The sequence below is a fragment of the Eupeodes corollae genome, chromosome 1 (genome assembly GCF_945859685.1).
Source record: "Eupeodes corollae chromosome 1, idEupCoro1.1, whole genome shotgun sequence".
Taxonomy (NCBI): domain Eukaryota; kingdom Metazoa; phylum Arthropoda; class Insecta; order Diptera; family Syrphidae; genus Eupeodes; species Eupeodes corollae.
The window spans coordinates 160105912-160131576 of record NC_079147.1 but is presented as its reverse complement, the minus strand read 5'-3'; the positions used below and the strand labels follow the sequence as shown (position 1 = coordinate 160131576).

Below are 25665 nucleotides of genomic sequence, written 5' to 3'. Positions count from 1 at the left end.
ACTATTGGATAAGGATTTTATGAACACTTGTGCTCATGTATACTAGGGAGGGATATAGTTACGGTGACCATCCGTTCATTAGTATAATTATTTGAAGAAAATGTTCATTATGAATTATTGTGTCTCGGAAAACATAAAAATGTTCATTATTTTAGAAATTGCTCATAATTTGTTCATTGTGTTATGACATTTTTCTTTAAGAAAAGCCTAACCATGAAAACCAATAAATGATTGATAAAAACGTACCCTTATTTATCCTTAGTCACAAAAGCTTAACTTTGACCATTTGATTAAAAGAACTGAAAAAAAAAAATGATTTTTAACCGAACCTCTTCGTTCGAAGATTTTTTTTTTGACTTTTCGCCGATGGGGTTCGCTTAATAAGCTTTTATTTTGAGTTGTATTAATTGGATCATCGAGATAAAGGTATTGGAACTTTGGACAAATTACGGAGCACCATTTTTCTTATTAAATATCTATATGATTTCAAGCGGTTAAACACCTGAGAAAAAAAAATCAGAAAAATCGCTAATTTTAAACAAAACCTAGTCCTCTCCCACCTTCATCTATAAAAAAGTATCAAACTTTTGTATTCGATACCACGGCACAAAAACCTATAAGCCCACGTACTTAGCTTTTCGGCTATACCTCGATTACCCACAATTTATGTCGATGCTTTTACTATAAGTTTACTTAGTCTCTAACTCAAACCACTTTACTTTAAAAACGCGCACCATGCTCTCACTTCTCTCTTCGGATTTATAATAAAGAGAGTTTGGTCTTTCAGTCTGTATCATTATATTTAAAAGTTCTCTGCGCAAATAAGAAAAAAAACCGTTCTAAAAATCTTATTGCTTCGGAGTAAAAGCCTTTTTCGTTGATGTTCCTTATATACATAAAAACACTTTTAATAATAAAAAAAATATAATTTGTAATCTACATACCTTCATCAACAATCGACATATATTTTATTTTTTTTAAACTTAAGAATTTAACTTTTAAAAATAAAAACTTCAACCACTAGATCAAGACACTGCAAATGTGAATCAAAAACAATTAAAAAGTGTCGACTTTGAAGTACCGTAACTTGGCCGCCAGACCAAGAGAGAAGGTAATTCTTACGTATGACCTGTGTTACACCGTTAATATTGATCTGGAACTTTTATTCTATTTTTATTCCCAAAAATTAAAAACTGTATTTTGAGCACTGTTTTATATGGAGAGGACCCACTGTGCGACGGTCGCAGATTTGTGTGTAGGAAACCAAACACAGCTTTAGATGTGAAGAATTCGCAATCAACGGTGAAACATGGAGGCAGAAATGTTATGGTCTGGGGAGCTATGGGGTCCAATGGTGTGGGAAATTTAGTTTTTATAGAAACAACAATAGATAAAAACAAATATTTACAAATTTTTAAAGAAAATTTGAAAGCCAGCGATTTAAAAATTGGGCTTAAAGACAACTTTTTACTTGTGCAAGACAACGATCCTAAACATTTATCAAGGATAGTAAAGGTGTGGCTTCTCTATAATGTTAAATCGCAATTGCCTCATCATCCCCAATCCCCAGACCCTAATCCCATTGAGCATCTTTGGGATTATTTAGGAAGAAAGGTCCGAGAATCAAAAACAAGTAATACAAACCAGCTTAAAGCCGTTATATTGGAAAAATGGAACAAAATTTCGCCGGAAGTCACTTCAAAACTAGTTCTCTCTATGAAGAATCGCCTTCAGGATGTAATAAAAGCGAAAAATTATCACACTCGCTACTAAAACTTCGTATATATTCGAGTACATTATTAAGTTTTGTATCACTGTACGTGCAATTTTTTGACCTTTGATTTCCTACTTTGCCTAATTTGTTTCATTTTTTTTCTTCATGAAGTTTGTACTAATTTATTTTGTTTTGTTTTTAATCCTCATATAATAAAAAATACCAAAATTGATAAAAAAAATGGTTGAAAATCAGTTTTTCTTTAAATACCTTAGCTATTATTTTGAAGAATAACCTTTACGTTCGGTGTTGTAGGTCCTTTCTTGATGACAATTTGTTTGCCTTTGTCTTAATACTCACAAAAAGCCATTGACATCACGCTGCGTTCTTCCGATTATGTCAAAGCTATCAGCATATGCCAGTACAGGCTTTTGGAAGATAGTGCTTCTAGTTAACGTGGGAGCTTTGCACTATTCTTTTAAGGACGATGTTAAAGAAATCGCATGACAGCGCATCACTTTGTTTTGATTAAAGAAACTTTATTAAAATTCTAATTCAGTTAGTGATAAATAAAATTTCATACTGTATAAGAATTTTAGAGATTAAGGAAAGTTTTAAGCTTCAAATGCTTTAAAATTAAACAATAAACAAAGTTTTCATTAGAAATATTCCCGTAGCACACAAAAACTGCTATCAATATAATTACATTTCTGCGAAGAAGATAAAAAGTTCGAAGAAATAAAAGAAAAATAAACAACAAGTAGCAAAACCAACCCAAAAATGTCAACATGGCTACGTTGGTGGTAATTTGTCAAGTTCAAGATGGAGGGGATCTACAGTTTATAAGCCGAATCTGAACGGCCTTTATAAATATTATCTCCACCTGTTCTACTTAAAGTGTTTATACAAGTTATAAGATTGTTTGCCCTTATTACGAGCAAGTAATAAAAAGTTTTATGGTACATTTGAAACGAAGAATATTTCCAAAACTTAAAATTAAAAAACAAGAAGGCAAATAAGAGATATCTTCTTAGAAATTACATACAACTGTTTAAATAAATAAACATATAATTTTAAGATTTATTTATTTTTATCTTCTATAAACTTCCACCAATTGTGGTAATTTATGTTTTAAAGAAGCATTAAATAGAAAGTGAAGATCCTCAAATCGAAAGCTGGTCTTAAAACGATAATTCCGAACAATTTTAGATAGATTTGATTTCAAGAAGTACAATGAATAACGCCAACCTACGAGTAAATCAAGAGTATAATAAATATTCAATGAAAGGGTTTATTAGGAATGAGTTAATAATATCTTACCAATACAATTTCTTGCTCCTTTTACAAAGGGTATAAAACTACACAAATGTTTTCCTCTCAAATTATCAGGCAAAAAGTTATCCGGATTAAATAAATCAGCCTTCGGACCCCAAATATCTTTGTCCCTGTGAATCTTAAATAAATCAACAATTATTGTAGTTCCCAAGGGAAGAACTACATCTTCAGATATTTCAATAGGTTTTGTTGCATTTCGTCCGATTAAGGGCACAGTTGGCATCAGACGAAATGTTTCGTTTATAAATTGGTCCATGAATATAAGCTGCTGGATGTCTTCATATCTCACATCGAACTCTTTGTCAGGAAAGACGTGCGCTACTTCATCAAAAAGTTTTTCTTGATATTGAGGATGCATAGCTAACATCAGAATTAGATTTTCTAGAGTTACAGATGTCGTTTCGAATCCCTAAAAATAGGATTAATTTTCACATGATTGTATAATAAAGTTACAAAGTTTCTACGTGAAAATAATTATGTTGCACACAACTTACTGCAAATAAAATAACTTTTAATTCCGATAGAAGTTCATTAAGAGAAAAGTCTCCATTGAGATAAATATTGACAGCTTGTTGGAGGCAACTTTTATCATTCTCTTTTAAGTCTTCATTTAAAGTTGTTTCTTTGATTTTAGCATACAGGATCTGTCATTGTCATACAGGATCTGTGATTAATGACATTTTAAAAATATAATAACTTTTACTTACTTTTTTAAGAAAATCGAAGAAATACTTTTTTGATTTGACATAAGACTGGTAGGACTTGGTCCAACGAAAAATCGAATCTAGGTTTATAGTCAATACTACCATGCGGTCAGCGAGAATGGCCATAAAACTGAAAACATTATATAAAAGTAAAGAAGATAAATTAAAGCAGTGATTACTTTAAGTCAATTCTACCGAATTGATCCTGGTATCGCTGTGCATCCGAAACTTTAAACCACATACTTGTGTTCGTATCGCGATACATAAGAAAATTGAGATCTAAAATAGCAAGATAGTATCGGATATCCAAAAAACCTAAGGGACTCAGATAAGTGGACCCATATTCAGATTTTGACACTATAGTGACATTAAGGGGCCAGTTATAAGTGGGCATGTTCAGACGACACAAGGGACTTGAAAGTTAGGCAAGTTTTTAGTATCTGATTGTCCAGCTGCCAAAAAATGACCTTAAAATTAAGGCAACTTTAATGGAAAGTTGACTGGAAAGTTAGTCAAGAAAAATCTACCTTACTATTAAGTCAAGTCTACTTCTTTCAAAATGACAGTTGCTCATATTTCATCTGAAAGTTGAACTTTATTATTCTATGACTTATTTATTTTCTGTACAACTTCATTTAATGCTTTCTGTAAAAGGGTTTCTTGTCAATTTGGAAAAGAAATACCTAATATTTTGTAGAAAATAAATGTTTGGTACTTTTTTTTAATATGAACATAAAGTAGAGGTTTACGAAGTAAAGTTCTGAATTTAAAATTCAGGGCACGTGAAAAACTAACTAGTTGCCTTGGGCAAAATGTACGTTCAAAGAATGAAGTTGACTGCAAATGAATTCCCTTATGTTGCCTGAACCTGCCCAATAGCATTGTTTTGTCATCTTTGAAACCGAATTATTCGATTTTTTTTGACAGGTCATTTTTATCATAAAAAATGTCTATTATTAAAAAAATCCGGGTTATTAATTCGTGTTAAATTTGTTGTTGATACAGAACATTAATTATATTACAATAACCGGTTTTTTTTTTTAAATACAAAAATTCATTTAACACGTGTTCCCTATTGGCAAAGTTAATTGGTTATGTCGAGCCCTACGAAACCGGAGATTATTTCGAACAAATTCAAGAATTTAATTTGGGAGTTTACAAGTTAAAAATATTTGACGATCCATAGGCCGGATACCTTTTTGTTAGTGTTTTACGTGTTAAATAACAGCTGATCAAAAATAGCTGAGATTTCAAAAAAAGAATCCAAAGGTATCCAAGAATGTCTGGGGTATGTAGGTATCTGACAGAACAGTTGATTCAACACATGGTTGAATTTCAAGAAAATTCAAAATTGATTTCAGCTTTTTGTATTTGTTTTTAAACAAAAAGATACCAAATGTTAGTTGAAGTTGTATTTGAGGATGTTCTGTACATAATAGACGATGAAGAAGCTATTAGCCTCCGAAGTTTAGAAGGTAATTATGATCTATTTTTTTAAACTTCAAAATTGGCTTTTTTTGTTCTCGTTTTGTAGATGATCAATTTGCTAGGTCTTACTTACAATCTAGTGTCCGGCATTCTGAGGTCGAACAAAATACAGGTAAATATACATTAATCTTGTGGAAATGAATAAATATAATTCTTATTTTAATGTATTAAAGCAGACAGAGGCGGACAGCTTGTGGAGCTACAAGCAAATAAGGTTTTCTGATAATTCAAAACCCCATTAAAGAACCACTCTATTCCCTTTTTTTAAGGTTGGGAATATAATATCAATTCTGCTCTTCTTAGAGGAGTGAAGAAAGAGAAAAGACCAGCACCGAGATCCAAAAACCCGGCGAAGGACAGTTTTTCAAGAAATTGCAAAAGTTCTTGAAGAACTCGGGTCAATTTTTAATGAGAAAGAACTAGAAATATAAATATAGAAATAGAAATATAAAAATCTAACAACAATTTTGACTTCGAAGCTTAAATGTTTCTCTGCTTTTTGTGAACAGCTGAAAGTTTTTTTTTATTTGTTGATAGCCATCTCAATACAGCTATCCAACTCGTTCAACAATGTATCTAAGAATCCTCCTATCCAAGATACCCTATCCAATACGAGATTGAACGCGGCCATTGTGTCTGTTACAGGTTGAAAAATCGAGGATTTACGAGTCATGGAGTCCGAGTCGAGCTTGCCGGTAGAAAATTGAGTTTTCCAGTTATCGCCGTCAAAGGTGATAAGCCGTTTAAAAATAATGGGTTTAAAAATATTTTCAAAAGGTTTTCAAGTGTCGTGAATTCAAATTTAAAGTCCATACTTCTGTCTGAGTGATTAAGACACACCTACTAGTTTTAGGCAATGACTCTTCTAGAGAATTATTAGCTATCAACACCTTTTTAGGTCTGTTTGTCCTTCGCCAGGCATTATTCAGTTTTTTTATATTAGGAAATGAGGATAGTATTAGACAGGCATAATTAGGATTAGTGCGGCTAAAGAATCTCTGTAATTAACAGTGTCTACGTCCGAAATTGGGACCAAAGGTAAACTGATGGGCTACTAGGAGTAGTACGGGTATTACGGTTGAATTGTTTAAGGGAAGGAATGCAACTGGCTATTTCGCTAGAGTATTTTTTATAAAAATAACTACAAAACAATTACAGGCATGAGACCTTTGCGGCGGTATTCAAGAGAAGAAAATGTCTCGGTGAGAGAACGATCTCCTATCATTTTTAGAGCTCGTTTTTCAATTCCATCCAGAAGACTGAAGTACGTTATTTGGTGACCAGTACACATATTAGATTTATACTCGAGTTTTGGACGAATAAGAGGTTTGTAAATTATAGCCAGATCAGAAGGGGTAAAAAACTTCTTCAATCGTCGGAGAAAAAGCAGCATTTTTGGCAGAGTCAGATGTTTGTGATGCACATATACCTAGGACTGATAGTTGTTCAATCTCCTCGATGCAATTACCACCCATGGATAGTGGCATTTGGGGAGGGTTACGCTTTTGCAACAGTAGACAGCATTGAGTTTTCGAAGCATTAAATTCTACACGGTTTTTGAATCCCCATTGAACAATGCTGTCAAGATCAGAATTTAATGAGTTTATCACACGCTGCCGTTGGTAGTCCACATGCGAAGAACAAGGATGAGAACCTAAAAATGAACACGAAAAGCAGCGGGTACTGTCGTCAGTGAAACAATGTAGTGGGTTAGAAGTTTCACACAAAAGATCATTTATGAACATAAGGAAGAGAGTCGGAGACAAAAAAGAGCCCTGGGGCACACCAGCGTTTATTTTGTGGATATCAGATTTGAACCCGAAACATACTACTTGAATTGAACGGTCGGAAAGGTGATTTCTAACTCAACAAAGAAGAGGTTCATAAATACCAAAAGCACGCATTTCCGAGAAGAGAGCTTGATGCCAAACTCTATCAAATGCCTTTCTCCAAAACGATGTAAATATTTGTTCCACGGTTCGGAACGAAACCATACTGCCGGTCAGCTGACTTTCTTCAAGATATTTTTTAAGTTGAAAATTGATCATCGTTTCCATGACCTTTTTAAAAGAAGGGACGTAAGTGCGATTGGACGATAGTTAGAGGGGTACGAGGATTCGCCTTTTTTAAAAGCAGGCTGGACAAATGCAGTTTTCCATCCACTCGGAAAGAGACCAGTAGAATAGGGCAAATGGAAAAGCTTCGGAAGTGGTTTTGCCAACGTTGAAGACCACTTCCAGCGGAATTGTGAATGTCAAGATCTTTTAGTACTCTAGCAACTTTACAAGTGCGAAAGAAGATTTGTCCCATGAAATGGTTTACGCTTTCAAGTGCAGGAGGAGTCATTTCATTAATTGGCAGTTTCGAATTAACAGCAAACTATGCTGCAAGAAAATTGGCTTTACCAATCGAGCTTACGAAAGGGGTGTCATTGGAAACGAGCAAGGGAACTAACGAAGACGTAGTGTTGCGCACATTTATAACAAATGACCAAAAATGTGTACTACCTATGGGGCTCTGTAGTATTTTTTGCCGTAATTTCTGGTCATGCAAAGTTTAATGCGTCGAATATGTCCATTACTTGTCTTTCTAGCTTGTATGAACTTATTCCAGTTTTTCTCATTTAACGCATCTCATTCAAGAAAATAAAGTCGATTATAAGCCGACTCCACCGTATCATATCCAAAGTAATGGTTTGGCTGAACCAAATGACTGGCAATCAAAAAAATCATGAAAACTTGAGATCAACTACTCGTTCATATGGTAATGCTACAGTACCAGAATTGTCCGATGAAAATAATTTGAATAAAATTCAAAAAAGTCACGATCATGAATCAACAGCTCTAAGAAAAGCTAAAAGAGCTGCCACAAAAGTTGTAAAATCTTATAAATATTGAAAATCATGTTATCTAATATTTTGTCCATTACTTAAATTATTTGGTTGTCGAGAGTTTGAACATCAAACTATTTAAAAGTTGCGTTCTAGAAAATCAATTTCTATAAACTTGTCATAGATTATCGCATTTCAGCTCACAATCATCGCATACAATTTTAATTGTTCTTCAGTTACGAAGAAATTTTATACTTACAACTAATAAAGTAATAAACTTTATATTTTTATAAATTATTTAAAAGTCATTTTTAAATTTATTCTTGATACAGAACAAGTAGTACATAATTTTAATTTCTAATCAAAAGGAAACACAATCAATTATCCAATTATTAATTTATCAGGATTGCTTTCAATGACAGCTTTAACTAGCCCCTAACTGTTGCATTCACATTACAAAAAGTGGCAAATCCTTGACATAAGAAACCAATAGCGTTCAAACATTTAAATTTCACGGCAGTCAAAACTACAGGTACATGTATTTGACAGAATTAAATACAAATTAAATTGATTTATTTCACCAATGGAAATATTTACTTACTTCATTAAGTGATCCATTAAAAGAACGTGATCTACATTATCATCTTCCAATTCGAAGCCCAAAAAAAAGGCTAAATAAAATGTTTTTAAAAAAATACAAATACACAGATTTTGATTAAAAATAAAAACAGTGCTGAGTATCAAATTACCAATTGAAGTCTTCATTGTGAACTTTTTAAGTAACCATGTGAGCTGTACTTCGCCCTTTCCAACAAAGTGTCCCAATTCTTTGATAAGTAATGAAGATTTTTCAGTAAAAACCGGAAATGAGTACGTTAGACTGGAGTGATTGAATAATGGATTAAGAAGTTTTCGATGTTGTTTCCAAATTGTTCCTTAGGTTCAAAAAAAAATTACAATTTAAAATATTCTAATTTATTAGTTCAAAGAATATACCCACCTTCCATTGATACAATTCCTGGCCCAAGTTCTTTATGAACTATTGAATAATTATTTGATTTTTTGTTGCAATCAGGAGAAAATAATACTTTCTGTACATAATTAAGATTGTAAGTATATAATACTGGCACAAATGGTCCAAACCATGTGAAAGCTGACTTCGATTTTGAATTTTGTATTAACTTAGGCCATTTATACAGTACTTCTGTAAAAGATAAATGTTTGTGTTTAAGTTATTTGACTTTATATTTCTGTGCTCAAGAGGTAATGTCTCTTAAGTCGACTTAAGTGGTTAAAGCTATTTATCCTTCTTTTATATATTCTGTCCCTCTACCTTCCCAGAATCACTACCCCTTCCCACATAAACAAGGCATACAAGCCAACGTTTATGTTACCAACTTCCATCCCACCTCCACACGTTGTAATGACAAAAAAGCTAGACAGCGCTCCTCTCTCACTCTAGGTAACCTAGCTCAACAGCTGTTACCGAATCCCAATCTTTTCCCCACATATCAGAATGATGTTCTTAACATTAACTGACTCTTCACCCTATCTCTTCCTCTCCAACCACCTCTTATCTTTATTGGGCTGGATGTAAGTTGTTAAACGACCCGTGCCGATGATCAGCCTGGCTGGGGGCCCAATTCAAAAATAGCCCAGTCTCTAACGGAGTATCCGAATAGTACACCGCAGCAAATCGCTCGCGTCGAATGGGCTAATGGGCGTTCTTGCTGCGGACGAAGTTGCTATAGCAGTGTCAGAAAAGCGTCTTCATACCTTAAAAGAACTCTTACAAAATGCCTTAGACAGACTAATACTTCGGGCTGATCGGTGTGGACTGGGTGTTAACCCACACAAAACCGGTTTAGTCTTATTTTCGAGGAGATACAAAATTCCATTTGTCAACCCTCCCTATATTAAAGGAATCCAATTAAAATTCTCAGGCGAGACTAAATACCCGGGTCTTGTCTTACGACTTACGAGTAGATAAAAAAGTAAATTGGAAACGCAACGTACAGGAAAGAGTCTGTCAGTCTACTGTAGCTCTCTTTTCTTTCAGAAACGCTATTGGTAATAAATGGGGCTTACATCCCAGAATCACGCATTAGCTATACATATCGGTAATTAGACCGATATTAATTAAATAAAGTCCAACGCTCAGCTAGCCTATGTACCAGTGGATCGCTTCGCACGACTCCATCTACGGCACTGGACACCTTACTCTACCTAACACCTCTTGACATTTTTAGAAAACAAATAGCTACAACTCTGGAAGCTCTGCTACTCCCCTCAAAGTTTCATCGCAGTGGACTAACAACAACATTGGCCACTCCGTAGTTCTTAGGTATTTAGAATCAATTCCAAAGCACACAGATTACACCATCCTCCAACTGCAATTCGACAAAAATTTCCAGATTTCTATACCTCGTAGATCTTTTTGGGAGGATAGGATATTCTTGGAGGATGAGTCAATCCATTTTTACACAGATGGGTCAAAAACAAAAGAAGGGGTTGGTGGAGCTGTGTACTCTGAACTACTGAAATGAAGTCTCTCATTCCGCCTATTGTAGCGTGTTTCAGGTGGAACTTTTGGCGATAAAGGAAGTCTTGTCCTGGCTTAAAGAAAACGTGATATCAACACCTGATATCCGTATTTTCTCAGATAGTCAAGTTGCTATCAAATCACTGGACTCTGTCTCTACAAACTCTATAACAGTCCATAACTGTCGATCATCTCTAATGGAGATGGCACAACAGTTTAATATTCATTTTTAATAAATATCATTTAAAATGAAATTTTTATTTAAAATAATGAAAATGAAAATAAAAATAAACCAGCATAAGTGTTCATATATGCGTTTCGCCCCGATGTAATGGTTGGGCTCATCAGAAGATGACCAGTACACCTTGTCTTGACGCATATTTTCTCGAATAAATCGAGACTCCATATAATCCGAGCTACATACATAAATATGCGTCAGGACAAGGTGTAATGGTCATCTTCAGATGAGCCCAACCATTACATCGCGTCAGGACAAGGTGTAATGGTCATCTTCAGATGAGCCCAACCATTACATCGGGTCGAAACACATATATGAACACCTATGATGGTTTATTTTTATTGTCATTTTGATGATTTTAAATACAAATTTCATATTCATGATTTTAAATCATATTTATTAAAAATAATCGGTGTTCAGGAAAAAACAATTCGACTGTTAACAGTCAAATATTTCTTCTGTAATATTTATAATTGCTGGGTGTCGGGCCATAGAGACATTCCAGGTAACTGTAAGGCAGATGAACTCGTCAGGAACGGTACAGTGCAGCCCATCCTACCACGTTTGGCACAAACTGGCATCACAAAAAACATCTGGCCAACAGTGGATTTAAAACGTTCAAGGTGCTTGCTATCTGTTAGCAGATCGCATATAAGCTCGATAGTAGGTGTCATAACCGGACACTGTCCAATAGGAAAGCACGTCTCGCGACTAGGCGTATTCTCAAATGACTTTCGTAGAAGCTGTGACAAGAGGTGAAAAATTACTTGAAAAGTTAATTAAATTCCTGAATGTAAGTGCCACTCATTGATAATGGCATCGGGGTGTGTTACGCTTTAACGACTGGAGACAGCATTGAGTTTTCGAACATTAAATTCTATACGCTTTTTTAATCCCCATTGGATAATGCTGCCATGATCAGAATTAAATGAGCTTATCACACGCTTCCCTTGAAGTTCCACATCCGAAGGACAAGGATGTGAATCTTGAAACGACTATGAAAAGCGAGGGAACTGTCGTCAGAAAAACAATTTAAAATCCAAAGTAATAGAGATTCATCAATACCAAAAGCAGCCTTTTCTATAAGAGAGCTTGGTGCCAAAGTCTATCAAATATGCCTTTAAAATATCAAGTACATTATTCTTACTTTCTCCAGAACAATATAAAGATATGTTCCACTGTTCAGTGAGATAAGCCATGGATCACCAGTGGACCTATTGCTACGAAAACCATACTGCCGGTCATTAAGAAGCTTCCGTTCCTCCAGATATTTCTTAAGTTGAAAATTAATCAGCGTTTCCATGACCTTGGAAAGAAGGGACGTAAGAGCAATAGTTTGAGGAGGAGGATTTGCCTTTTTTAGGGACAGGATGGACAAATGCAGTTTTCCATCCACTCGGGAATAGACCTGTAGAATAGGACAGATGGAAAAGCTTACGCAGTGGTTTTGCCAGCTTTAAAGAACAGTTCTTCAGAACAATAGGGGGAATACTATCCGGGTAAGCGGATTTATATGTGTCAATGTCTTTTAATACTCTTGCAACTGCACTAATGCGAAAGAAGATAAGTTCCAGAGAATCGTTTACGCCATCAAGAACAGGTGAACTCATGACACTCTCAGGTGCTATAACACTCCAGCACAGCAAACTGTGCTGCAAGCAAATTGATTTTATCAATCGAGCTTACATAGGGAGTGTCATTGTGGACGAGCCTTGGAACCGAGGATGACGTGGTGTTTCGTATGTTTTCTATTTGTTTAATAAACAAAACTTATAAACAGTAACGGTTAATCAGACCTAAGATACCTAATACATTAAAAACCGGAAAAGTAGTTTTTTGTAAAAGCACTTAAGTCAAGAAAGACATCAATAAATGTATCAAATTCTCCACTTATCAAAATTTAATTTTACTGAAAACTGAATCTTTATATGGTTCTTAATTTGTTTAAAAAAAGACTGCAAGCTAAAAAAATACTTTCTGAAAAACTATAGAAATTCACTTTAGAGCTTTTACATTTTGAACAAGTATTTTGTATGTGGTTCCAATTATGACAAAAAAATCCCTTTTCTACAATTTTAATTTTTCTGGCGCATGGTTTCAGAGTGATTGCCTATGCGGATGACGTTGCTGTAGCGGTTTCAGGAAAGCTAAATTAACTTTAACAAATTGCCTTAGAAAAACTAATACTTTTAGCTGATCGGTGTGGACTCGGTGTCAAACCACACAAAACCGATTTAGTCATGTTTTCAAGGAAATACAAAATTACATTGGCCACTCCGTAATTTTAAGTATTTCGAATGGGCAGGTTCAGGCGACATAAGGGCTTGAAAGTTATAGTCTGTCCGATAAAAATTGGCAGTACAGGCCTTATGGGAGAGCTTTTTAAAAATCAGTGGCGCGCTATTTTCTACACCATATCCAATTGAAGGAAACTCCTTTAAAAAGTTTAATAAAACACCCATGAATTTTCGATGGCATCCAACGTAGATCCCACAACGACCTACCTGGCACACACTTGAGCATGAGCATGCACTGATCGTTCTCTTCTGCTTTTCAACCCTCATTAAATCACACACATTCAGAGTTGCCTTTTTCAATTTCTTAACTCACTTCGTATTTTTTTCTTACTTTTTCAATGGGTTACTGTTGAGGAGCTTTTGCTTTGAGAGCTTTTTTAAAAGCTCTTAACGATGAGTGTTATCGTGTTGTGTTTTGACTTTTGCATTTCTTTTAAAGTTCTGGAAATCAGTTAAAATGCAGTTATAAAAATCAAAGCCATTTTATTTGAGGAAGTATATTATTTGCGTAGATTCTTGTGCCGGGCGGTAGGTTTCTTCATTTTGCGAGTTATTTTTGTGCATTATTGTAATAATTTTGTTGTGCTGTTGTTGTTCTATTGTTGTGTGGTTTGTTTTTTAGTGATGTGCCTTTGTTGTTTTGTTTGTATGTCTTTATGATTTTGTGGTGTTGTTTGTATTTTATTGTTGTGTTTTTGTTGTGTTGTGTAAATTAAAAATGGCTTCAACATCAACAGGCTCTCAAAGGACTTGAGTGCCGACAAAAAAAAAGAAATAGTTGAGGCGACAAAAGCTATTTGTAAGAACCTGCAAAGCAAAACCGAGGCTATAAAGCAGGTTGTTGATATTTTTTCTGTATCTGAACGAACAGTATACAGACTTCTGAAGGAAAACAGCACCAAAGGCCACAACTCACCACCAAAAAAGAAAAACCAATCTGGTCGCAAAATTAAAATTGATGATTTTGATAAATGTGCAATTAGACAAATAGTTCACCAATTTTTTTCAAATAATGAATTACCGACGCTTGACAAAATCCTGAATGAGGTAAAACTTAATGTCAACATCAACAAAATCAGCAGGTCTTACTTGCACACGATTTTGATAAAAAAAAATATTGGCTTTAAGTTTGCCAGTCGCCAGCGAAAAAGTGTATTATTAGAAAGAAATGACATTATCGCCTGGAGAAGGCGATACTTGCGTGAAATAAAAAAACTTAGGAAACAAAACCGCAAAATATATTACACTGATGAAACTTGGCTAAACGAAGGGCACACAAAAGAAAAAGTTTGGCAAGATCCGTCCATATTAACACCTCGGCAAGCTTTCACGGAAGGTTCATCAACAGGTTTACGTGCACCATCGGGAAAAGGGAAGAGGCATATAATAACGCACATAGGAAGCTCTACAGGTTTCGTAGATGGCGGACTCCTATGTTTCGTTTCTGGAAGCAGTGGTGATTATCACGAAGATATGAACGCCGACGTTTATGAAAAGTGGTTTAAGGAAACACTTATGTGCCTGGATCCCAACTCAGTTATTGTCCTGGATAAAGCATCATATCATTCACGAAAGAAAAACAAAGCTCCAACTACAGCAACAAAAAAAACGACATAAAGATTTGGCTCCGGTCAAACTATATTTCTTTCGAGGATGATATGGTGAAGGCAGAGTTGTTGAGCATTGTTAAGCACCATAAAACCAGGTATGAAACATACGTCGTTGACGATATGGCCCAAGCTGCAGGACACGAAGTGCTTCGCTTGCCTCCTTACCACTGTGAGCTGAATCCAATAGAATTGGTTTGGGCTCAAGTAAAAGGATTCGTGGCAAGTCGAAACAAGTCGTTTAAGATGACAGAACTAAAAGGCCTTTTCGAAAGTGCAATACAAAACGTGGACGCTGAAAAATGGCATTAGTGTGTCCAACACGTTGAGCAGGTGGTTGAGCCAAAAATGTGGGAAATGGACGTTTTTTCGGAAGATGCTGTGGAAAGCCTCATCATAAATTTAGATGAAGAGAGCAGCAGCAGTAACTACTCTTCGGATTAAAATGTATATATGTATATGTAAATATTATGAAACATGAATTGTTATTTATTTTTGTTATGCTTGTTTATTTTATTTTTTTGTTATCTTAATATTTATGAATAAATTTTTTTTGTTTGTTTTTTATCAAAAAGGGATTAGGCCTACTGGGGATACCCTTCAAAAACGCGCCATTTATCTTACCTCTTGGTGGTGTGGAAAAAGATAATTTTTATTTCATTTTCATATATAATTATGAACAAAATGACATTTCAATGTAAAAAAGAAGAATGGTAACCCTGCAGTTATTTTTTTTAGCTTTTTCAAATTTAAAATGCGCATTACGGCAACCGTGTAAGAGCTTTTTTGAGAAAGGTACTTATGCGTAGGAAAAGAGTGCGAACGAGATGCAGATATCCCTATCTTCCCTGTACTGCCAATTTTTATCGGACAGACTATAGGCAAGTTTCTAGTATCTGATTGGCTAGATGCCAAACAAAAATCTCCCCAATTATCAAGTCAAGTCTACTTTTGTCAAAATGACAGTTGATCATATTTTTTTATTGAACACAAAGCTGAACTTTGTTATTTATTTATTTTCTGCAAAACTTTAAGGTTTCCTTATCAATGTGCAAAAGAAATAAGTAATATTTCTTTACAATACAAAATCCAAATCTTGAGTTCCTTATAGCTTGCTTGAGAAGTGTTTTGTAGACAATAATATTCTTAGTAGTTTTTTTTATGAACTTGCAGCATAGGTTTGTGAAGGAAAGTTCTGAATTTGAAATTCATGACACTTGAAAAACTGACTAGTTACCTTGGTCAAAATGTGCGTTCAAAAAATGCCGTTGACTACAAATGAAGGCCCTTATGTTGTCTGAACCTGCCCAATATATTCCAAAGCATAGAAGCTACACCATCCCTCTACTGCAATTCGACAGGAACTTCCAGATTTCAATATTTGTTTTTTATTGAGCTTAGAAGAAAGCCTGAAGATTCATGACTCATCACAACGGGCCATAAAACTTTGTGTCCTACTCCATTACGGACAGCCACTTTAACCTAACATATCCGTTTTCGGAAACAATTTTTGAGTTTGGGTGTGTCAATTTCAAGGTACGAGTATGTCTAGTTTTCGTATTAAAAATAAAATAAAATTTACTTACCTCTCAAATCAAAAAGTATGAAAAACACTCCAAAAAATGGTAACCCCTTGCCACTGCCAAATTTCTTACTGATTTCTTTGTACTTTTGATATTTCGAAACATGAAGGTATAAAGGAGTGAGAAGTAGACAAAGACCAAAAAGTAATATTTTTAAAATCATACTGTAAGACAACAACAACAACCAACTCTTTTTTAGTCTTTGCACGTTGGAAGTTTAGTGAAAACTGAATAAAAAATGAAATACAACTTTTAAAATGCATAAATACATTTAGTACGTAAAAAACTTCATCACGATTTCAATTATTTGTGTCATTAAATTTTTCAAAAGATAATAACCAACAGTTTAACTTTATCTAAGACAGTGGAGATGTGCAGACAACGTACTTTGTTGCAGTCAACTGCATTCTTTGAACGTAACTTTAGACGAAGGCAATAAGTTAGATTTTCAAATGTCAATAATTTCAAAATTGGAATTTTACTTTACTATTTATTACCTAAAAGACAATTGTCTTAATAAACTCTCCACAACAAGAGTTGTGTGTATTTATTACTTTCTCAATTTGACAAGTTACCCTTTTTCACGAAACATTATGTGCAATACAGTTCCTATAATAAGCTGTCATTTCAACATAAGTACACTTACTTGACAGTTAAGGGCCCTGCACATGAGGGCGAACAATGAATGAACGAATGGACTAACAAACGTGATTTTACTTATTTCAAAAAGTCAATTTCAAACAAAAACACATTTAAATTATAAGAAACCAATTGACACTTATGTTACGATAATAAAATTTGCATTTTGTTCTCCAAAAGAAGACAATTTTAAAAAAACAATTTGGTAGTTACGAATTGCAGTGTTGTTCCTACGAAGTGTCAAACTCTACTCACATTCCTCATACCATCCACATACCATCAACTTAACCTCAAAATGATACCACTCTTTTGTTTTGTTTGTTGAAAAGGGTAATTATAAATTGACAATTCGTCGCTGTCTGCTAATAGAAATAAACCTCATGTGAAAGAAACGTCAAAATATGCGAACATCCACAGTTTGCAGTTCGTAGCTCATATGCAAGATGCTTTAGGAAGTTGTTTTGGTTTCCAGTCTACCTTCAAATCCCTTAAGGTAGGTAAGATTGTATGATTAATCTGTAAAGATCGAGAAAACCTCTGACTTGGATATCTTTGGATCCATTGTGCTCCTTAGGAAAGGCAAAGGATTGGGAAGGGTATATGTGAAGGTTGATAAGGATTTAGGTTGAGGGCGTTTAGCTGATCCATCCTGATTTCTGGGAAAAATTTAAGATTGTCTCTAGGTTGGAAGGATGAGGTGTCGCATTATGTCGTTCAAAAATAAATCCTAATATTGTCATTTTTCTTTTTGTAGTTATGGATGTCGTCTTGTCGATGACACGTCTGGCTTTTAAATCAATCACTAATACAAAATGTGCAAGTAAATCTGCCTTGACGTCTGCAATGATGAAAGCCTAAGTGATGGCTCGTCTTATTGAATTATAAGGTGGTATTCTTTTTTAACTCCAAAACTATTGAGAACCACTTTAGAAAGCAACAGTTCTGTTAGTTTTTGCCTGGAAGTTGAAAGGTGGTTTGCAATTTCGTGCATCATTGCCAAATTTGTTGTGGAAAAACAGTATTTTATTTCCTCAAATAGATTTTGTCAACACTGGGCTCTTTGATGTTGAATGAGACCTTCGTCGGCCTTGGTTGGGTCTTGATGATAAGGCTTGTACTAATGTTTTCAACTTAGCTTAGGATAACTTAGGATAGTGGCGAGGCGTTTATTAACAGCGTTGGGGGAATAGAGTGTGTGTGTTATCGGCAGAAAAAACGACGTGAGTGGTCATGATGCCAACAATTTTCTTTGATATTTCTGACAACTCTGTAAGGTCGACATTATGGCTGGTAGAAAGAACGCCACCTACATTATTCAAAATATGTTTTTGAACCAGATCTGAGGCATTGTAACGACTGTTGTCTGAGTTGATTCGGTTGTTGTAAAATTGTGCTTCAACCTTACAAACCACAGCACTAGGTTAATTTTCCAAAAGGGAGGAATCCTGAGTTTTTTCAGGGCTAAGATATCTACTTCTAGTGGACCTTCATATTTTGCACTAGTTACAGCTAGTTGCTCTGTCCGTTGCATGGTTATTTTGTTAAATAAGGCGGCGCAACAGTCCGTTAAGAACTAGGGCCTAGTGACTTACAACTCTTAACCATTCCTGTGTGCGAGTACTATTTTAAGGGATGGGGGGGACCTACAGTTTGATTCCGAACGCCTAATTTGAGAAAGAAGTTTTCATGACAAGAATTACTCTGAAAAGATTTGTCAATCCCTCACACGAGGCAGTACCCGTGAAAAAAAACTTTTCATGCGACAGGTAAGGATTTAACCCAAGACCTCTGGCATGACAGTCCAACGCATTAACCATCATGCCACTGGTATATAACTCTAGATACTTTTTTTGGGATCACGTTGGGGTCACCACTTATAGGCTCTGGGAACTATTTGAATAATTTAGTCCCAATAACATTAAAGCCTACAACGGTTTACTTAAGTTTATTTATTACTTTAAATTTACAAAATAAATTATTAATGCGAGATTTATTTTTTCAAGTACAAAAGATTCGTTCGCCAGACACCAAGAAAATTAACGGAATCGTTTTAAAGACGGTTGCCGAGAACCAATTGCTTCCTTATAATTTTAATTGAAGTGCTTGGGAAAGGTGGTTGTCGAAATCCGAAAGTTTCTATTTTCACGACTAGATGTTGCTAGGATGGTCGCCGCAACATCAACAAAAACTATTTGTTTGTTTTTCAACAACAACTGTCAAAACAACATTCAGATAAGTAGGTGTGTTCATTTTCCGAACACGAAAAGACTGAAAAGTTTTCTTCTTGAAATAAATCGATCTAAGAAGGATTAAAAGTCGTTTCAGAGCTATTTTCTGAGCATACCTGTTTTTCGAACTGTCAGATCTAAATTCAAAGTGAAATCTTATTCGGGCGAAACTCCTGATAGCTGTTTTACAATCCTGCAGAACAAACAATTCAATTCAATTCAAATATTCATTTATTGCAAGTAATCATTATACATTTTACATAAGCTTTTATGAATTTTTTTAAGCATTGGCTTAACCCTCAGCTCGACTAGTAGACTAGGTATAAAATTTTAAAAAAAGTAAAAAAGGTATGATTTGATTGTATATAAATAATTTCATTGTATGACTTATGTAATTTCCGTTATTATAAGCATTCTGTAGTGGTAGCTAGCTCTGACAAATGCGAAAAGGTTCGCTCTATCTTATCCATTTAAAATTTCAATTGTTTCCTGTGCTGATAGGGCTAGTTTACCAAAGTATACCTACTCTTTGCTGCTTAAAAATTGGACACACACTGATGAAGTGAGCTCAATCCTCTTTAGCTTTCAAGTTACATAAATTGCAAAATTGGTCAAAGTTTCCATTGTATGGTTTTCCATTTAAATGTAGAAGTTCGCATCTTGATTTAAAACTTAGGGAAATATCTTTATAGGAGAAAGATTCTTGGATGTAGTTCTTGTCACTCAAGTTATAATGAAGCTGGCTTTAGAGTAATTTGCTCTTCGATTGGCGGGCATTTTTAATAATCGATTATTCTTCAAGTTGTTGGATGATTTCGTAGAACTTCGTTTTCATCTGAACAATATTGTTAAGATTGATCTGCACAACTTCTCCACAGGAAGCAGAAACGTTTTCCCATATCCTCGTCCACTAGTCCTTATTCTGAATTTCGTAGAGCATCATTATCTTATACTTAACCGAGTTTCCCGTAGACCAAGCACTTTATTTAAATAATTAGCCTGTAGTTTAAGACTTAAAGTAAAAAGTTTTGGCAGGCCTGTTTCTAAATAAATTTAATAGTTTGGCGCTGTTGAGGGAATATTGAATATTTTCTTTAAGAAATTTCTTTGAAACTTTTCAATTACTTCGTATTCTTGCAAACCCCATATTTGTGCCGCATAACAAAGCGAAGATTTCACGACTGCATTCAAAATATTATATTTTGTTAAAAGTTTTATGTGATCGTTAGAGAAAATCTTCTTCCAAGTAACATTAATTAAGCTTTGTGAAGTTTTTGCCTTTTTTACAAGGTGTTTGCTTTATTCCAGGGTTGGGATTAGTAAAACTTCCAAACACTTGTATTCTTTCGATATTTCTAAAAGACTTCTATTGAGTATCCAGGTGTTCCTAACTTCACTCCGATTGGAACGCGAAAAGACCATTGCTTTCGTTTTGCCTGTGTTGATGACTAGACTCTACTTGACACAATAGTCCGTAAGACGATTTACCATCAATTGTAGGGTTTCTGCAGATTCGGATAACAAAAGAAGGTCATCAGCGTCGAGTAATACATTTATTACGATAGTCGCCACCACCGCCCACCTCCTGGAATGTGAGTAGCTATGTATATCATCAATAAAAAGAGCAAATAGAAGAGCACTGAGTAGACATCCCCGCTTTACTCCAGTAAGTGATTTAAATGGTTTTGAATAAGTTTTGCCATCCCAGACTGCAACTTCAGTATCTGTGTACAAAGAACGGATTATTTGGATGAATTAGATTTAAAATCGACAAAATATTCGTAGGGTATCTCATCTTCACCTAGGGCTTTTCCGTCCTTGGCTCTTTGAAGAACAAGTTGTATTTTATTGACTGATATAACTGCGTCCAATATTATCATCTTTGGAATATTGAGATAGATCATCGGCAGAAACACTTAAGCCTGTAAGCTTGCATGGATTCAAAATTGGTTTTCTTAATGAAGCAGATTTTCTTATTATTCTCATTCGCTTGTATGTACCATTTTCGAATTTGATCACAAGAACATCTGCGGAAGGCTTTCAATAGTGCGAATGATTTTTTTCTGGCTTTAAGACATTGACATTACAAAATTGACAAATTAGTTGGAGGGATGTGTGAAAGGTAATCATCTAAATAGTGTTGATATATTTCTAAATTTGAGGTTTTCTTTTTTAATCGGGGGATCAAATTAAGGGATCTCTATTCTGGTTCAATGTAAGATTTCCATGCAATTACTGGCATATGATCAGAGCTTTTTAAGTCTACGTAGCTTGTTCAGCTCGTCTTTCCATCTTCCCTCCACTCACTTTCTATGACGGTAGATCGCTCGAGGGAGGGCTTTACTATCCAATTATTGTCTTAGCCCAAAAGCAAGAGTAATTCTTCGTTTGATCTCAGCGCTACCTTAACTACCTCCAAGTTCCAAGTTTGGTGTTGTAGGTCTTTTCTTGATAACACCATGTACTTTGTTTTGCCCTCATTAACTGTTAGACCCATTTTTGCCGCCTCTGCCTCAAGACTCGCAGAAGCGCTGATGACATTACGCTGAGTTATTCCGAATTTTGTCAATGTCATCAGCCATTGCCAGTAATTGGACAGACTTTTGAAAGATACTTGCTCTAGGGTTAACGTGGGAGCTCTGTACCATTCTTGACAATGGATCACTTAGTCGAAAGCCATTTGGACATCGAAAGGTTCGGTTAAGTTGTTTCAAACCTTTATGGAGCAGCGCGAATTCACCGTGCTCATCCTGCACAAACGGATGATTTTGGCAGGGATGCCAAAACTAGATATGGCTCTATACAGTTCGTCCTTGTAGATGCTGCCTTGAAATCGATGAGGAGATGGTGGGTGTCAAGTTGGTGTTATCGATGGGCTTTTGACGTTCACATGGTATTGGTATTTTCAAAGGCGTTTTTTAAATCTGGTGAAAAGACTCAAGCCATTTTTTTTAGGGGAACCTGCCAAAATGTATGTGAGTTATATTAAAGGCTTGGACGAATGGAAACTTTGTAAATTATAACCGAGTGATAAACTAAGCAGTAGTTTTGATAATGTCGAATATGTGATGATTCCAAAAGAGGTAATCTGTGATCCACATACTAAAATACGTACTGAAATTTGGACTTGTTGTAGGGTTTAGCATTTACAACATGACACAGCATTAAGGTCTTGAAGCATAAAATAAACCATGAACTATTATTTTCATATGAACGTTTTTAATGGAAGTAAATCTAATTATCTTATAGTTAAGTTTTTGTGTGTTTTAACTAATAACAAAAAATAATTAATAAAAAATATTTGGTTTTTGCTGAACATAAATCGAAAGAAAACATATTTCTTTAACTCCATCAATCCACCCGCCTCCGGTGGAATTGTAGTTGAGGCATAACATCACATCTCAGTGACATGTTCATTGTAAATCTTAAGTCCTCAAAACGAGACGATGTTGTCACCTTAAAGTTTCTAATTATTTTACTAAGAATAATCTTTAGGAACATCTCCGCATAACGCCAACCTGTAAATAACAAAACAAAATAATAAAATGTATTAATATTTCAACCATAGTTTAAATTATTGATTAAAGCTTTAAGCTGTTTTAAGCTGTCTGAGTCTTCTTTACCGTATCCATTGGTTTCTGGATAACCTGAATTAGGCTTTGAATGTTTATTTTTTCTTACGCCTACCTTGTAACATCTTAAACAACTTTAAATTATTCCTTACCGATGCAATTCCTTGGTCCTTTGGAAAATGGAATAAATGCATACGCATGCTTTCCTTCTAGATTCTGTGGCAAAAAGTTTTCGGGGTTAAATTTCTTAGCATGCGGTCCCCATACATCCTCATCTCGATGCAAATTAAATATATCAATCAAAATCGAAGTTCCCTGAGGAATTGATAGTTCATCGGATATTTTAACATCGCCTCCATTGGCATCACGTCCTAAAAGTGGAATAGTTGCTGCAACCCTTAAAGTTTCATTGATTATCATATCAATGTAAACAAGGTGTTGAAGATCCTCATAGGTTATATCATCGGTACCATCTGGGAAAACTAATTTAAGTTCTTCAAAAAGTTTCTCCTGATAATGTGGATGCATTGCAAGAAGCATCAAGACCGTGTAAAGAGAAGATGCTGATGTTTCAAAAGCCTATATACGAATAGATAAATTAAACCAACGTTAAAAATAATTAACTACTTTAAAAACAGTGTTTAAACTTACAGCTAAAACTAAAACATTTGATTCAATAAAGACATCCTTCCATGAAAATAGATTCGTTCGATAAAGTTCAACAGCTTGGTCAATAAATATTCTTCGAGATTTTGTTATATCAACTTTATCTTCGGTTGAATCGTGTAAATAGAGACTTTCCATTTTTTTAAACTTTTCATCAATAAGCTGTTAGGGAATGACATTTTTTTGATTATTATTTTTGAACTAACATTTTAGAAGTCTTATTTTATTTTTAATAACTTACGTCGGTTATAAAGTTGTAAATAAATTTTCTTGATGCCACATAGGATTTGTAGAATTTGTTGAAGTAAAATAAGGCATTGATTTTTCGCCAAGGTGCTAACGAACGGTCAATGCTTATTCTCAAGTGACTATTGAAAAAAATATAAAAGTAAATAAATAAATAAAGATAAGGAATATTTTAAATTCACACAAAAGTTTGGAAATTATTATTGTAATACGCACGAAAAAATGAGTAAACGATAAATCAAATATTAATTTCAAAAACTGTTTATTTTTGATGCGTATATGCGTCAAAGTTTATTCTGACAGTTCTGCAACGCACTACCTGTAAAGGCATTAGGCCATCTAACGAGTTTTTTCTAATTGGTACTAAGTTACTCTTCATTTTCTCTAGATGAAAGGTCATGTCTTTTAAATGATGTTATGTCTAACTTATTGTGAGATACGGTACAGCCATTCGAACAGAAGGACGTGGTTAATGATACTTTTGAACAAACAATCAAGCCCGCCATCGAGCTATCTATTCCAAAATTAAAAAAGAGACTGGGTTGAAACCACACTGATAACTTCCCAACCCCTCTGCCGATTTGCCTTACTTAAAATGTTTCTAAAAAATTCAAAAATTACCAACAATATTTTGCATATGATGAAATAGCTTTTGTTAACGAGATTTTTAGTCAAAAACTATTTTGCACCATTTGCGTACTATTAAAAAAAAGAGGCTGGGTTGCGACCCACACTGATAACTTCCCAATCCATCTGTCGATTTGTCTTGCTTAAAAGTTTGTAGATTTTCGTGTTGGCTTAAAAATGTAGTCAGTTGAATTATTTTAAAAAAATTTAAAATTACGAACAATATTTTTCATATAAAGAAATAGTTTAGTTTAAAATCTAGTTTTGTTAAATAGATTTTTAGTCGAGAAAAATGTTAACCAATTTCAGTAGCATTTCTTAAATTTTTACAAATTGGATGAATCAAATCAAATCGCAAGAGACTGCCATGTCCTTTTCCGATCGAGTCTCTAATAACCTCTTAAGGAGTCCTATGCTTCCTGCACTAAGCATTGAAAACCAGTGGCAACATTGCCTTGCAGCCATCAGAGATGCCGCCTCTGAAGTGCTAGGTTTCACACGGCCACCACAGCGAAGCCCCTGGTTTGACGACGAATGCCGGCAAGCGCAAGCAGCGGAAAAAAAGAGAGCATGAGAAGCGCGCGATCGAGGAGATAGAGGGATGACTAAACAGGAATGAGGTTCATAAATTTTACCAAAGGTAAAAAAAACCTCCCAAGGGTACCAGCCACGAACCGAAGCCTGTAAAGACGATCAGGGGAACATCATAGTAGAACCGCAGTCGATGCTGAGACTATGGAAAGATCACTTCTCCAAATTATATAACGGCGATGACGAACCGAATTCCGCTGTAAGGGAGATAGAACCACTCAACCTCGGCGACGTAGATCAACAATTCCGCCTACCCGACCTTGACAAAGTGAAGATAGATATATTTTAACTTAAGTCAAACAAAGCTGCAGGAGCTGACGGCATCGCTGCCGAATTATTCAAAGCAGCAGGCGATGACTTGGTACGGAGCATGCACTCATCTGCAAAATATGGTAGGAAGAAAGCATGCCCGATGAGTGGAATCTCAGCATAGTGTGCCCTATACATAAGAAATGAGACCCTCTAAACTGCGGCAACTACAGAGGCATCAGTCTCCTTAACATTGCGTATAAGATCCTCTCTGCCGTATTATGTGAACGTCTGAAGCCATTCGTCAACAACTTGATTGGTCCTTATCAGTGTGGCTTTAGACCAGGTAAGTCCACTATCGACCAAATATTCACACTACGGCAGATCTTGGAAAAAACCCAGGAGCTTCAAATCAATACCCACCATCTCTTTATCGATTTTAAAGCCGCGTATGACAGCATCTATAGGGAAGAGCTCTACCGAGCAATGTGTAGTTTTGGCTTCCCTGT

At 35.0% G+C, this 25665-nt stretch overlaps 1 protein-coding gene across 1 annotated transcript in view; it reads right to left on the bottom strand.

Annotated features, from left to right (window-relative positions):
- Positions 1-2764: 2764 nt before the first annotated feature.
- LOC129946333 (uncharacterized) overlaps positions 2765-25665 on the bottom strand; it is a 39010-nt gene continuing 16109 nt past the window's right edge. Inside the window, exons 5-16 of the mRNA XM_056056479.1 lie at positions 23685-23811; positions 23429-23605; positions 22930-23356; positions 22559-22723; positions 16342-16554; positions 9072-9275; positions 8821-9006; positions 8673-8742; positions 3757-3883; positions 3544-3693; positions 3035-3458; positions 2765-2962 (exon numbers count right to left, since the gene is read on the bottom strand). Of these exons, the coding sequence (XP_055912454.1) occupies positions 2805-2962; positions 3035-3458; positions 3544-3693; positions 3757-3883; positions 8673-8742; positions 8821-9006; positions 9072-9275; positions 16342-16554; positions 22559-22723; positions 22930-23356; positions 23429-23605; positions 23685-23811 (2428 nt within the window). The 3' untranslated portion in view covers positions 2765-2804. The remainder of the gene's footprint in view (positions 2963-3034; positions 3459-3543; positions 3694-3756; positions 3884-8672; positions 8743-8820; positions 9007-9071; positions 9276-16341; positions 16555-22558; positions 22724-22929; positions 23357-23428; positions 23606-23684; positions 23812-25665) is intronic.